The 15441-nt window shown below is 48.3% G+C and overlaps 1 protein-coding gene across 5 annotated transcripts in view; it reads left to right on the forward strand.

Moving 5' to 3' along the window:
* Positions 1 to 15441, forward strand: part of HIP1 (huntingtin interacting protein 1) — a 204995-nt gene that overhangs the window by 135965 nt on the left and 53589 nt on the right. For all 5 annotated transcript variants that reach the window (XM_063813768.1, NM_001428067.1, XM_054655850.2 and 2 more), the window contains 3 exon segments: positions 2208 to 2271; positions 9716 to 9858; positions 10118 to 10174. Coding sequence is in view for 4 of the 5 variants with exons in the window: in NM_001428067.1 (NP_001414996.1) it covers positions 2208 to 2271; positions 9716 to 9858; positions 10118 to 10174 (264 nt within the window). In the remaining variant the exon portion in view is untranslated.

Here is a 15441-nt window from a genome sequence, read left to right on the forward strand (position 1 = left end):
TTTTGTATTTTTAGTAGAGATGGGATTTCACCATGTTGGCCAGGCTGGTCTCAAACTCCTGACCTCAGGTGATCCACCCACCTTGGCCTCCCAAAGTGCTGGGATTACAGGCATGAGCCACTGTGCCCGGCCATAAGCTTTATTTTCAAAACCAGGTGTTAGTCTGGTCTGGTTGTGGCTTGTAACTGTAGTTTGCTGATCCGTGGGTCTATACCATCAACCACCAGACTTTTTATTCTCCACATTATTTGAAGTAAATCTTAGACATTGTATCATCTTGCCAGTAAATATTTCAGAATGAACCTGTTTAAAAAAAAAAAAAAAACTCTTTAAAAATTAACCACAACATATTTATCACACCTAAAATTTTAAAGGTAATTCCTGGCTGGGGACAGTGGCTCATGCCTGTAATCCCAGTGTTTTGGGAGGCTGAGGTGGGAGGATCACTTGAAGCCAGGAGTTTGAGACCAGCCTGGGCAACATAGTGAGACCCCGTCTCTACCAAAAATGAAAATAACTGAGCATGGTGTCATTCGCCAGTAATCCCAGCTACTCAGGAGGCTGAGGCAGGAGAATCGCTAGAGCCCAGGAGTTGGAGGCTGTGGTGAGCCATGATTGTGCCACTGCACATCAGCTTAGGGGACAGAAAAAGACCCTGTCTCAGGATGAAAAATAATAATAATAATAATAATAATAATAATAATAAAAACTAGAGTTTTTTCAGCCCCTTTGCAGAATTTTCCAGGAGATACATTCAAGAAAACCAAGATGTAGAGAAGTCTATATATGACAATCTAATTTTTGTAGAACAATGGCAAAATTAACCTCTTCAGTATGTAGGTATTTATGTGTATGTGTGGGTGTATGTATGTGATACATAACAGGTTTTTAACATGGGTTATAGGGATAGAATGACATCAAAACAGAAAAAGGAGAAAATCTGTACCTAAGAAAACAGCCTACATGATATAATCCCTTTTCTGTGTTTGTGCAAATGGTACTCCTATGTATATGCACTTTGCAAAATTAAAAAGAGTTATGATTTGGCTGGGCACAGTGGCTCACGCCTGTAATCTCAGCACTTTGGGAGGCAGAGGTGGGAGGATCATTTGAGGTCAGAAGTTCGAGACCAGCCTGGCCAACATGGCGAAACCCCGTCTGTACTAAAAATACAAAAATTAGTTGGGCATGGTAGTGCACACCTGTAATCCCAGCTACTCGGGAGGCTGAGGCAGGAGAATTGCTTTGACACAGGAGGCAGGGGTTGCAGTGAGCCACGATCACACCACTGCACTCTAGCCTGGGCGACAGAGTAAGACTCCGCTCAAAAGAGAAAAAAACAAGGCCTGTAATCCCAGAACTTTGGGGCGCACGGATCACCTGAGGTCAGGATCTCGAGACCAGCCTGGCCAACCAACATGGTGAAACCGCGTCTCTACTAAAAATACAAAAATTAGCCGGGTTTGATGGCGGGTGCCTGTAGGCCCAGCTACTCGGGAGGCTGAGGCGGGAGGATCGCTTGAACCCGGGAGGCAGAGGTTGCAGTGAGCCAAGATCGGGCCACTGCACTCCAGCCTGGGTGACAGAGCGAGACTCCTCAAAAAAAAAAAAAAAAAGTTAACGATTTTAAAAACGATTGAGAGGGAATGTTTAATGTCTCTTGATGTCATTAAGAAAGTACAAGGGAATTTGCTTAGAAGTTGGAAAATGCCCAAGAGTGTGGGAAAACAAAGACTTAGTGACCACCGCCGGTGCTGGCCAGCCGGAGAAGGCTCTGTGGAAGGTTTGGAGGGGAGAGAGGGGCAGCTGGATGCTCTTGGGCCACCGTTGCTCCCTGATCTCTGCGCCTCTTCCTCCTGCTCTGGGAGAAATAATGTTTCCCTGGGGGATGAAAAGCATCTCTTTGTGCGGGCTTTAATTGCCATGTTGTTGTGCCAAGGGAGTGAGTGGCAGGCGGGAGCAGCAGCTGGGCACAGCCAATGCCAGGCAGTGGTGCCCACTCCCTCAGGACGGCCCAGCCAGCTGGCTCCTGGGAGCGCTGCCCACCTCTGCCCCCAGCTGGGCACCTGCAGAGGAACCGACCACCCATGGGGCTGGGGGAGGTTGGCTGGAGGAGGAGAAAGGGGCGGGCATCTGGGAGGGTCTCAGCCACTCTCAGAGGCTTATTCATCTCATCCTCCTTTCCCTCCCCCCTTCTTGTTTTTCAGACTGTCAGCATCAATAAGGCCATTAATACGCAGGAAGTGGCTGTAAAGGAAAAACACGCCAGAAATATCCTTTTGGATGTTGCTTGGAAGACCGACCCTGAGGGAGGTCAGCTCATGGGGACTGAGGTCAGGGCCAGGCTGCCTTGCTCAGCTCCAGGAAGGGGCAACCCTGCACAGGCCAGGTCCCTGCAGCTTCTGATGACGGCAGCTTCTCAGAGAGGGCTGGCTGCAGAGACCACAGACCTTCAGGGCGGCAGACACCAAAGAGGCTGTGGAGCCCAGGCCTTTCAACTTGCCAAAGATCCTGCTCCTTTCCTTAAGGACTTAAGCACTCCTTTTTTTCTTTTTCCAAAAGGGGTCTTGCCGTGTTGCCCAGGCTGGAGTGCAATGGCGTGATCATAGCTCACTGCAGCCTCAAACTCCTGGGTTCACGCAATCCTCTCGTCTCAGCCTCCCGAGTAGTTGGGACTACAGGTGTGCACCACTATGCCTGGCTAATTTATTTTATGATTTTTAGAGATGGGGTATTGCTCATTGCCCAAGCTGGCCTCAAGCAATCCTCCCTCCTCTGTAACCCCAAAGTGCTGGAATTACAGGGGAGAGCCACTGCAGCTGGCCGACTCAAGCTTTGTAGAACCTCATAGTCACTTGAAAGTTACTTTCCGGCCGGGCGCGGTGGCTCACGCCTGTAATCCCAGCACTTTGGGAGGCCGAGGCGGGCGGATCACGAGGTCAGGAGATCGAGACCATCCTGGCTAACACGGTGAAATCCCGTCTCTACTAAAAATACAAAAAATTAGCCGGGCGTGGTAGCGGGCGCCTGTAGTCCCAGCTACTCGGGAGGCTGAGGCAGGAGAATGGCGTGAACCCGGGAGGCGGAGCTTGCAGTGAGCCGAGATCGCGCCACTGCACTCCAGCCTGGGCGACAGAGCGAGACTCCGTCTCAAAAAAAAAAAAAAGTTACTTGCCTTTGAGAGACCTCCTGGGGGTCAGGAGGGATCTTCACCTATATTCAAAGCCCTCCAGGTCCTCTCTTTGCCTTTACAGGAACACAGGGACCACTCCCCTGGGGGTTGCATAATCAATAGTTATCTCCTTTTCTGAGCATGAAAGCAAAAAAAAAAAGAAAAAGAGAGTTTTTTTTTTTTTCTTTTTTGAGACAGAGTCCCACTCTGTTGCCCAGGCTGGAGGGCAGTGGCATGTTCTCGGCTCACTGTAACCTCTGCCTCCTGGATTCAAGCGATTCTTGTGCCTCAGCCTCCCAAGTAGCTGGGATGACAGGCGTGTGCCACCACACCCGGCTAATTTTTGTAATTTTAGTAGGACCGGGGTTTTGCCATGTTGGCCAGGCTGGCCTTGAACGCCTGGCCTCAGCCTCCTAAAGTGCTGAGATCACAGGCATGAGCCACCATGCCTGGCCAAAAAAAAGAAAGTCTTAGCTTCAGAGGTTGGTTGGCCTTAAACTGAGGCAGGGGCTCTCTACCTTCGTGAACAGGTTCAACCTATGCCAGGGGGAAGAAGACAAGAGCCTTGAAGTGGATTAGGGAATGGGTGACTTGAAAGCCCTCTGTAAGCCCACCACACCCAGGAGCAGCCTGTGGCTTTGTAGAGAGGTGCAGGACCATGCTGGCTGATGAATCCCTAGGAATCTGCCTTTGAGTTGCAGAATCCAGGAACTGGAGCGCTTAATCCCCAAAGGCTGAAGGAGAGAGTCTGCCAGGGGGGTGGCTAAGCTTTTAACTCTCTGTGTGCTGGGCCAGAGCAAGGTGGAGTTCCGGGCAAGCAGAGTTGGGACTTTTTTTTTTTTTTTTTTTTTTTGAGACAGAGTCTTGCTCTGTCGCCTAGGCTGGAGTGCAGTGGCATGATCTCAGCTCACCGCAACCTCCGCCTTCCAGGCTCAAGAGATCCACCTGTCTCAACCTCCCAAGTAGCTGGGACCACAGGTGTGTATCACTACCCCTGGCTAATTTTTGTATTTTTAGTAGAGACGGGGTTTTGCCATGTTGCTCAGGCTGGTTTCAAACTCCTGAGCTCAAGCAATCCTCCTGCCTTGGCCTCCCAAAGTGCTGGAATTACAGGCATGAGCCAACGCACCCAACTTCGGAGGCCGCACCCAGCCTCAGAGGCTGGACTTCTGTCTGCAGTGGGAAGCTTCTCCTCACCTGGGCTCTTGGTTACTGTGTCACAGCCAGGCAAGCCAGAGCAGCTTGTCCCGAAGCCTTCTAGCCTCAACCCCTAGAGGCGACCCTCCAGGTTAGATAGCCAGAGAAGCCCAGCATTGCTTAGTGTGATATATGAACTGCTGTTTGCTAGAGGGAAAGCAGCTTGCCTTTAGTGGGAAGATGCTTTGGCTGGAATTAGGATGGCGGCTGCAGAACCTCTCTGGGGTAACCCAGAAGTCCAGCCCTGTGCGGGCCTAGCTAGATCTTGCTCTTTTTTTCCCCAGAAAGACACAGGCCCCTTGGTTTCCTGCATCATGTTTGGTACCCTTGCGATGATTCAAAGCAAACCAAGAAAAGCCTTTATTTTAAACGGCCCAGTGGATTTTCTCAGAGGAAATGACTCAGCCCTGACCCTTACCTACGAATAATTTGTGATCAATCTGATAAAAGATATGAGTAAGGGAGAGACAGTTATCATCAGGCAGTGTGCTGTTCAGGACAAGACATGGGTGCAGAGAGGCCAGGCCTGCAGTGGCAGGGTCAGGTCACATGCTGCCGGGAGGCTCCCTGGGAGGAGGGAAGGGGCCCTGCAAGGAGATTCTGACATTCTGCCACTGGAACTCTCGGGCTCACTCTGGGACCTTGAGTGGGGCCTCCATGAGTCTTAGGTCACTTTCTGTTCAATCAAAGGTTGGACAAAGAAGATTTGAGGCCAGGTGTGGTGGCTCATGCCTATAATCCCAGCACTTTGGAAGGTGGAGGCGGGTGGATGACCTGAGGTCAGGAGTTCGAGACCAGCCTGGCCAACATGGTAAAACCCCATCCTACTGAAAAAACAAAAATTAGCCAGGTGTGGTGGCGGGTACCTGTAATCCCAGCTACTTGGGAGGCTGTGGCAGGAGAATCACTTGAACCTGGGAGGCAGAGATTCAAAATCGCGCCACTGTACTCCAGCCTGGGCAACAAGAGCAAAACTCCATTTCAAAAAGAAAAAGATTTCAAAGATTTTAACAGTCCAGCCCTAACATTCTATGAGTCTCTGATTCATAATTTCTAAATGGTGAATAAATGTTGAAAAATCAACTCCATACAGTAGGGTTTGAAATGCCCAATTAAAGATATCCCAAAGCTTTTGTTTTTTTTTGAGGCAGGGTCATGCACTGTCACCCAGGCTGGAGTGCAGTGACACAATCAGTTGGAGGCTCACTGTAGCCTCCAACTTTTAGGCTCAAGTGATCCTCCCACCTCAGCCTCCTGAGTAGCTGGGACTATAGGCACATGCCATCATGCCTGGCTAATTTTTTATAGAGATGGGATCTCACTGTGGCCCAGGCTGGTCTTGAACTCCTAGCTAGGCTCAAGCAGTCCTCCCGCTGGGCCTCCCAAAGTGCTGCAATTACAGGCGTGAGCCACCATGCCCAGCACATTTATCTATTATCAGGTCTTTTATCAGCTGCCTTAGATACAAACTGAATAAGCATTAGGAAGTCTGACTTCAGAAATGCTGCTTACACATTTATCACAGATGCCTAAATGGTGAACAGGTTGGCCCGCCACCTTGGTATTCACTCCTGGAGGGCTGGGGACTGAGTCTTATTTTTCTTATTTTCTTTTTTTTCTCCCTGAATGGATTTTACAGGCTTTGACACATACTTGGGGCATAAAAATGCTTATATGTGAAAGAATGCCAGAAAGGTCTCCTTGCGCATTTCAAAGTCAGGGTGCCTGAGCCGGGTGTGGTGGTTCGCACCTGTAATCCCAGCACTTTGGGAGGCCCAGGCAGGAGGATCACATAGCCCAGGAATTCAAGACCAGCCTGGGCAACATAGTGAGACCCATCTCTACAAAAAATAAAAAATTAGCTAAGTGTGTTGGTGCATGCCTGTAGTCCCAGCTACTTGGGAGGCTGAGCAGGGAGGATCACTTAAGCCCAGAAGTTGGAGGCTGCAGTGAGCTATGATTGCATCAATGCACTCCCGACTGGGCAACAGAAGGAGACCCTGTCTCTAAAAAACAAATTAACAAAATTAATTTAAATTTAATAAAATAAAGCCAGGGTCCCCAGCTAGCTCTGCACTCAGCTTCGGTATAGGAGGCTGCTCTCAGGAAAAGTAAGCACTGTCCGCTGGGAGAAGGAGTGCAGGGAGGCTGGGGGTTGCTGGTCTCTCCTCACGGCTTCCTTGCAGTCTGCAGGGGCTGTGCTTTAAGTGGAACCAAAAATTATTTCAGAAATCGCTCCTACACCAAGGCCAGGTGCAGTGGCTCACACCTGTAATCCCAGAACTTTGGGAGGCCAAGGTGGGTGGATCTCTTGAGGCCAGGAGTTCGAGACCAGCCTGAGCATCACGGTGAAACCCCGTCTCTACTAAAAAAACAAAAATTAGCTGGGCATGGTGGCGGGTGCCTGTGATCCCAGCTACTTGGGAGGCTGAGGCACGAGAATCACTTGAACCTGGGAGGTGGAGGTTGCAGTGAGCCAAGATTGTGCCACTGCACTCCAGCCTGGGCGACAGAGCGAGACCCTGTCTAAAAAAAAAAATAGAAAGAAAGAACGAACGAGAGAGAGAGGGAGGGAAGGAAGGAAGGAAGGAAGGGAGAGAAAGAAAGAGAGAAAAAGAAAGAAAAGGAAGGAAGGAAGGAAGGAAGAAAGAAAGAAAGAAAGAAAGAAAGACTCCTACACCAAAAGCTGATTTTAGCTTCCAGACCCAAACATCTGTTTAAGCCCACCCCTCTCTAAATGAAGATGTCATCGAGGAAAGGAGCTTTATGGTATCTTCCAGTTCAGAAGCAAAATAACATGTGCTCTGGGTGAGTCATTTAGTTTCCTACCTGAGATGAGTCCTTCTGCCCTAAATGACAGTGCACTTGCGACCTGAGCCTTGCTGAGTAAAGCCTAAAGTTCCGGGCACAGAGTTGTCCTAACAACTGACAGTGCCGAGTTACTGGGTCTGTGAATCTTGTTGAAGCACACAATTACAAAAGTGGAAATTCTCTCCTCACTCCAAAAAGAGCTCACTAATGACAGAGATCTGGAATAGCCGAACTTAAAATCATGTGAGGCCAGAGGGACATTTGTTTATTTTTGAGATGGAGTCTCGCTCTGTCGCCCAGGCTGGAGTGCAGTGGTGCAATCTTGGCTCACTGCAACCTCCATCTCCCAGGTTCAAGCGATTCTCCTGCCTCAGCCTCCCGAGTAGGTGGGATTACAGGCATGCACCACCATGCCCGGCTAATTTTTGTACTTTTAGTAGAGACGGGGTTTCACCATGTTGGCCAGGCTGGTCTTGATCTCCTGACCTCATGATCTGCCCACCTCGGCCTCCCAGAGTCCTGTGATTACAGCCGTGAGCCACGACGCCCAACCCTGATGGACATTTACTACATGCAAACTGACAACTATCTGCAGAGGGTGGGTGTGTTTGGAATTAGGCCTGGGGAGAAGTGGTTCCAGGATCCCATATATGGGGAATTCAAGGTGTGGAGAGATTGAAGGTGACCCTGAACAGGGCCAGGCAGGTTTATGGAAGAAGTCGGGTGTTCAGGTTTATGGAAAGGGCTTTTGTTGTTGCTGTTGTTGTTGAGGCGGAGTTTTGCTCATTGCCCAGGCTGGAGTGCAATGGCACGATCTTGGCTCACTGCAATCTTTGCCTCCCGGGTTCAAGCAATTCTCCTGCCTCAGCCTCCCGAGTAGCTGGGATTACAGGCATGCACCACCACACTGGGCTAATTTTGTATTTTTAGTAGAGACGGGGTTTCACCACATTGGTCAGGCTGATCTCGAACTCTGACCTCAGGTGATCCGCCCGCCTCAGCCTCCCAAAGTGCTGGGATTGGAGGTGTGAGCCACCGTGCTCCACCCTGATGGACATTTATTACATGCAAACCGACGACTATCTGCAGGGAGTGGGTGTGTTTGGAATTAGGCCTGGGGAGAAGCGGTTCCAGGATTCCATATATGGGGAATTTAAGGTGTGGAGAGATTGAAGGTGCCCCTGAACAGGGCCAGGTGGGTTTACGGAAGAAGTGGGGTGTTGAGGTTTACAGAAAGGGCATTTTAAACAAAGATTGCTGCTGTCAAGGCAAGCACAAGGCTGGCTAAATGGAAAGGGGCTGGGAGATGCTGCCTGGAGGAGGAGCCAAGGGGTCAAGGTGCAGGACTCCCTGCAGGGACCAAGGTCCTTGACGAGGAGCAGAAGCACACCCTCACTCTTTTTTTTTTTTTTTTTTTTTTGAGATGGAGTCTTGCTCTGTCACCCAGGCTGGAGTGCAGTGGTGTGATCCTGGCTCACTGCAACCTCCACCTCCCGGATTCAAGCAATTCTCTTGCCTCAGCCTCCTGAGAAGCTGGGATTACAGGCGCCCACCGCCACGCCCAGCTAATTTTGTATTTTTAGTAGAGATGGAGTTTCGCCATGTTGGTCAGGCTGATCTTAAACTCCTGAGCTCAGGTGATCCACCCACCTCGGCCCCCCAAAGTGCTGGGATTATAGGCGTGAGTCTCTGCACCTGGCTTGCACACCCTTACTTTTAATAATGCATAAGAAAGAACCTGAGGAAGCCCTCAAATGTTGTTTAAAAGTTAGGTGTCATAAGGCCAGACACAGTGGTTCATGCCTGTAACCCCAGCACTTTGCGAGGCCAAGAGGGGAGGACCACTTGAGGCCAGGAGCTTGAGACCAGCCTGGGCAACATAGCAAGATCTCATCTCTACCAAAAATTTAAAAATTAGCCGGGCACAGTGGTGCATGCCTATAGCCCCAGCTACTTGGGAGGCTGAGGTAGGAGGATTGCCTGAGCCCAGGAGTTCGAGGTTACAGTGAGCTATGATCACACCACTGCACTCCAGTCTGGGTGACAGAGTAAGACCCTATCTCAACCACCACAACAAATAGCTGTAGTTATTCCCGAAGGACACATCATCAACTCAGCATTCTCATAGAAAGGACAACCCAATACCACCGTGGCCTACAGAGTATTTGTGCAAATTAGAAAAAGACACACCTCTCTCTCAAGATGCTTACATCTCGGGAAATTGTCTACTCCAGTGGATTTTATTAAAATAAGTATTCCCATCTGCCCTAAAACTCCCAGAAGGAATGTACAGTTCTATGGTGTCTTAGCTCTGAGCGGCGCTCCCTGCAAGGCACTGCCAACCACGACTTGCACTACTGCTCGGTCCCCTGCAGTGGCTGTGTGCAGGCTTGGTCCCCTGCAGTGGCTGGATGCAGCCTCTGTCCCCTGTGATGGCTGGGTGCAGGCTCAGTCCCCTGCAGTGGCTGGGTGCAGGCTCAGTCCCCTGCAGTGACTGGCAGAGCCCATCCGTTGTTTTCCATAACCCCCCCTCACCGTGCATACTGGGCACCCACCATGAGAAAGGGGCACAGACCTTCTGGTCTGTTGTCAACCGCCTGCCTCTGTCTAGCAATGCAGTGCTCTGCTGGAAGTTCTGCCATGTGTTCCACAAACTCCTCCGAGATGGACACCCGAACGTGAGTTCCTGGGGCTGTGGGGTGGCAGGGAGCCAGGGATCCTTGTGGGGAAAGTGACTGCCTGGGCCACAGAGGCTGCTGTCCTCTCCCACACTGCCCCCTTCTCCTGGCCTTTGGGTTCCCCATTAGAGTTGGGTGAGTCTCCCTCCCATCAGCCTGTCCCCCTGCCCTAGGTTCACCTCCGCCTCTCTCCATCCTCCTTCCCTTTGTCTTTCTTTCCTTCTCCATTCTCTCACAGGCTGTTCTTTTGCCCCTGCAGGTCCTGAAGGACTCTCTGAGATACAGAAATGAATTGAGTGACATGAGCAGGATGTGGGTGAGTTTGGAGATGTACTCAGGAGCCACCTGCTTCTCCTTTCCTTCCTCAGAGGCCACAGAGCAAGGACTGGAGGGTGAAATAAATTCATCTCCTTCAGCTTGTTGAGGATTTCTCCCATGGGTGCCAGAGACGGACTAAGGATGCCCCCAAAGAGTACCATGATATCCGTAGTCTTGCCTGGGGTCTCTGGACGCTTCAGGAAAGTTCCAGGGCCTGGGAGCTTCTCCTGCCAATGAAAACTCATAAACTCATGTCACAAAGCTGTCCAAGGTTGGGATCCCTCAGCAGTAGCTACATGGCCATGTTTCCTGCTTTTTTTTTTTTTTTTTTTTGGTAGAGACAGGGTCTTGCTATGCTGCCCAGGCTGGTCTTGAACTCCTGGCCTCAAGTGATCCTCCCACCTCAGCCTCCCAAAGTGCTGGGATCACACACATGAGCCACTGTGCCCAGCCCACAGTTCCTACTTCTCTTCTCCTTCCACTGGTCCCGTTGGAGTCATAGTGCATTGAGAATTAGAATTAGCATACCCAATTCTTAATGCCAGAGCTTTTTCTTTCCTGTTTAGAGATTATCAGTGCTTTAGGATGAGGGGGGAGGTAGGTGGCAATATCACAGTCAATGGAAAAGAGCATTTCTGTACACACACCACAATCACCCCAGATTCTGATGTCCGTGGGTGTGTATATGGAGAGGGGTAATCTGCATTTTGAAGAATCTCTCTTGGCCAGGCGCAGTGGCTCACGCCTGTAATCCTAGCACTTTGGGAGGCCGAGGCAGGCAGATCACCTGAGGCCAGGAGTTTGAGACCAACCTGGCCAACATGGTGAAACCCGGGCTCTATTAAAAATACAAAAATTAGCTGGGTGTGGTGGCGTGTGCCTGTAATCCCAGCTACTCGGGAGGCTGAGGCAGGAGAATCACTTGAACCTAGGAGGCGAAGGTTGTGGTGAGCCACGATTGGGCCACTGCACTCCAGCCTGGGTGACAGAGTGAGACTCTGTCTCAAAAAAAAAAAAAATCTCCCTGGTTGATTCTGATATGTTCTTTTGCCTCTACCAGTTGAGAACTACTACTTTAGCCTTTTTGCACAGTCTTACCTGTATCTGTCTGCACCTATAAAATGTTGGCAACTATGTAGTCCTATCTACCTATCATAGGTGAGGAAACACAGGCCCAGAAAGGGAAGCAACTTGTCCTAAAGTCACAAAATTAGGTACCAGAACAAAGTTGAGAGTTGTCCCCAGATTTCCCAACTGTGTGCTAGAAAACGTTCCCTGTAACATGTAAAGCTTAGGTCTTTTTCCTTTTTGTTAGAATTTGCCTGGTATATATTTCTCCATCTTTTTACTTTAAGCATTCCTATATTTTTATGTTTTAGAAATAACACTTATAAATAACATTTGGTTGGATTTTGTGTGGTTTGTGGTTGTTGTTTTTTTATCCAGGATGGTAGTCTTTGTCTTTTAACTGGGCATTTAGTCTATTTACATTTATTATGCTACATGGTATGTTTAGGTTTATGTCTCCCATTTTATTCTATGTTTTCTATTTGTCCCATCTGTTCTACTTCTATTTCTCTCATTCCTTGCCTTCTTTTGGATTGGCTGGGTATTTTTTTCTTATTCTCTTTTTTCCTCATTACTATTTGGGAGGTTAAAAAACAAATCTACTTTTTTTGTTTTTGGCATGTTCTCTAATAATTACAAAATGCTTGCTTGTTTTATCTAGGTCTACCTTTCGTATCTTTGTTTCCTGTATAACACAAAGACTTGAGAATATTTTAGTTCCATTCAGTCCCTCAATTTATCTGTTAGCATAACCATGTATTTTGGTTTTGGTTATGTTTATCTTTAAATTCTGTAAGTTATTGTTTTATTTTCCTTGTTTTATTCTGTGCTCTCCATAGACCTTTCATCTGAGATCACTTTCTTTCTGCCTGAATTATTTCCTTTCTAACTTCCATAATTGAGAGCCTACTGGTGGCTGACACTGTGTTTGCTTGTTTAAGGATGTCATTTTTGGCCAGGCGCAGTGGCTCATGCCTGTAATCCCAGCACTTTGGGAGGCCGAGGCGGGCGGATCACGAGGTCAGGAGATCGAGACCATCCTGGCTAACACGGTGAAACCCCCGTCTCTACTAAAAAAATACAGAAAATTAGCGGGGCGTGGTGGTGGGTGCCTGTAGTCCCAGCTACTCAGGAGGCTGAGGCAGGAGAATGGCGTGAACCCGGGAGGCGGAGTTCACAGTGAGCCGAGATCGCACCACTGCACTCCAGCCTAGGTGACAGAGAGAGACTTCGTCTCAAAAAGAAAACAAAAAAAAAAAACAAAAAAAAAGAATGTCTTTTTTTTTTTTTTTTTTTTGGAGACAGAGTCTTGTTCTGTTGCCTGGGCCAGAGTACACTGGCATAATCTCAGCTCACTGCAACCTCCGCCACCCAGGTTGAAGTGATTCTCCTGCCTCAGCCTCCCGAGTAGCTAGAATTACAGTGCCTACCACCACACCCAGCTAATTTTTATATTTTAGTGGAGACACGGTTTTGCCATGTTGGCCAGGCTGGTCTCGAACTCCTGACCTCAAGTGATCTTCCCTCCTCGGCCTCCCAAAGTGTTGGGATTACAGGCATCAGCCATCGCGCCCAGCCCCTTCTCAGATTTTGGCTAGACCTGTGTCAGACTTTCTCATCCTACCCCTCATGTCTCTAAACCACTCTTTCAGTTTTTTCTACCTATTTGTCTTTGCTGTATTCTGTATAATTTTTATCAACTCTAGCCTTCAGTTTGCCTCCTCTCCAGTTGGGTCTAATGTGTTATTAAGCTTCTCCATAAGGTTTTCAATTTCATTTAGTACAGTTTTCTTTTCTTTTCTTCTTCTTCTTCTTCTTTTTTTTTTTTTTTTTTTTTCTTTAAGACAGAGTTTTGCTCTTGTTGCCCAGGCTGGAGGGCAATGGCACGATCTCTGCTCATGCAACCTCCACCTCCCAGGTTCAAGTGATTCTCCTGTCTCAGCCTCCCAAGTAGCTGGGATTACAGGCATGTGCCACCACGCCCAGCTAATTTTGTATGTTTAGTAGAGATGGGGTTTCACCATGTTGGCTAGGCTGGTTTCGAACTCCTAACCTCAGGTGATCCAATGCCTCAGCCTCTCAAATTGCTAGGATTACAGGCATGAGCCACCACACCTGGCCCAATTAGTACAGTTTTCATTTCTTGAAGTTCTATTTATTTATTTTTTTTCAAATCTGCTTGTTTTTTGCGGGGGGAGGTGGTTGTTGTTGCTGTTTGAGACAGGGTCTCACTCTGTCACCCAGGCTGGAGTGCAGTGGCGCGATCATGGCTTATTGCAGTCTCAACCTCCTGAGCTCAGGTGATTCTTCCACCTCAGCCTCCCAAGTAGCTGGGAAAACAGGTGTGCACCACCAAACCCAGCTAATTTTTGTAGATGCAGGTTTTCGCCATGTTGCCAAGGGTGGTCTCGAACTCCTGGGCTTAAGCGATCTGCCACCTCAGCCTCCCAAAGCACTGGGATTACAGGCAGGAGGAGCCACTGTGTCTGGCCCTGCTTCTCCTCCTTTACAATTTATTATGCCCTGCATGTATTTTGAAACAGTCTCTTATTTCTTTAGATATATGAACCAAAGTCATTTCATATATATTTTGTAATTCTATTATCTAAAGTCTTTAGAGATTTGTTTCTGTCCTCCGTCCCTTTTGGTGCATTTTGCCCATGCTGTGTAGTTTTCTTTATGTTCGGTTATTTTCTACCCTAAGCTGCTCATCTTCCTTGGAATTGTATCTGTGGAGAATTCTTTGAAGTCTGTAATGAAGGCAGGTTCCTCCAGAGAGAATTGGCATTTGCTTCAATTGAGATCACTCGAAATTAAATTCTCAGCTTAAGGTTTTGTGAGTTTAGGGCAGATTTTCCTTCCCCAATCACAGCGGTGATTTGAGGCGGTAGAATTCTTCATAGTCCTTAGGGAGGACTTCCTCAGTGCAGGAGTACAAGCGTTTGTTACTTTATTATTTATCTTTACTTCCCCTATACCAAGGAGGCAGTCTTTTGTGTGTGTGTTGGTGGTGGTGGTGGTGTTTTGAGACAGTTTCTTGCTCTGTCACCAAGGCTGGAGGTATGGTGACATGATCACAGCTCACTGCAGCCTCAACTTCCTGGGCTCAAGTATGGTGACATGATCACAGCTCACTGCAGCCTCAACTTCCTGGGCTCAAGTGATCCTCCCACTTCAGCCTCCTGAATAGCTGAGACCACAGGTGCACACCACCATGCCCAGCTAATTTTTTAATTTTTTGTAGAGATGGGGTTTCACCATGTTGGCCAGGCTGGTCTCAAATTCCTGAGCTCAAGCAATCCTCCCTCCTCGGCCTCCCAAAGTGCTGGGATTACAGGCATGAGCCACTGCACCTGGCCAGACTCAACATTCTTAAGTAGGAAGCTTTGTCCAGAATTTATCAAAAGCAGTCCTTATGTTTGTACAAAAGATTGTGCTATAAGGAATGTTCATTGAAATGGTTTATGATAGCAAAAATTTCAACTGGTTTGAATTGGCTTCAGCTCATTTGAATTTATTGAGTCAGTTCAATAAATTACAATAATACTGGTCAGTCACTAAAAATAATGAAAGAAAGTTGAAGAAGTTGAATAAAATTGCAGCATATTAAGCAAGAAAAATAGATTGATTCTATTTTACATTTAAGAATAAAGGTAGATGGCTGGGTGCGGTGGCTCACGCCTGTAATCCCAGCACTTTGGGAGGCAGAGGCGGGCAGATCACCTGAGATCAGAAGTTCAAGACTAGTCTGGCCAGTATGGTGAAACCCCATCTCTACTAAAAACTACAAAAATTAGCTGGGCGTGGTGGCTCACACCTGTAGTGTAATCCTAGCCTTTTGGGAGGCCAAAGCAGGTGGATCACTCAAGGCCAGGAGTTTGAGACCAGCCTGGGCAACATGGTGAAACCATATCTCTAGTAAAAATACAAAAATTGACCAGGCGTGGTGGTGCGTGCCTGTAATCCCAGCTACTCGGGAGGCTGAGGCAGGAGAATCACTTGAACCCAGGAGGTGGAGGCTGCAGTGAGCCGAGATCATGCCACTGCACTCCAGCCTGGGCAACAGAGCTAGACCCCATCTCTAAATAAATAAAATAAAGGGGAGAAAAAAAAGAAGATAGATTCTTTACCAGAGAATTCCTGGCTGCAGATCTCTCGACTGTTATGTTCTTGTTGTTGACTCTGTTTCCCCTCCTC

This window comes from Pan troglodytes, chromosome 6 (assembly GCF_028858775.2).
Source record: "Pan troglodytes isolate AG18354 chromosome 6, NHGRI_mPanTro3-v2.0_pri, whole genome shotgun sequence".
Lineage (NCBI taxonomy): Eukaryota > Metazoa > Chordata > Mammalia > Primates > Hominidae > Pan > Pan troglodytes.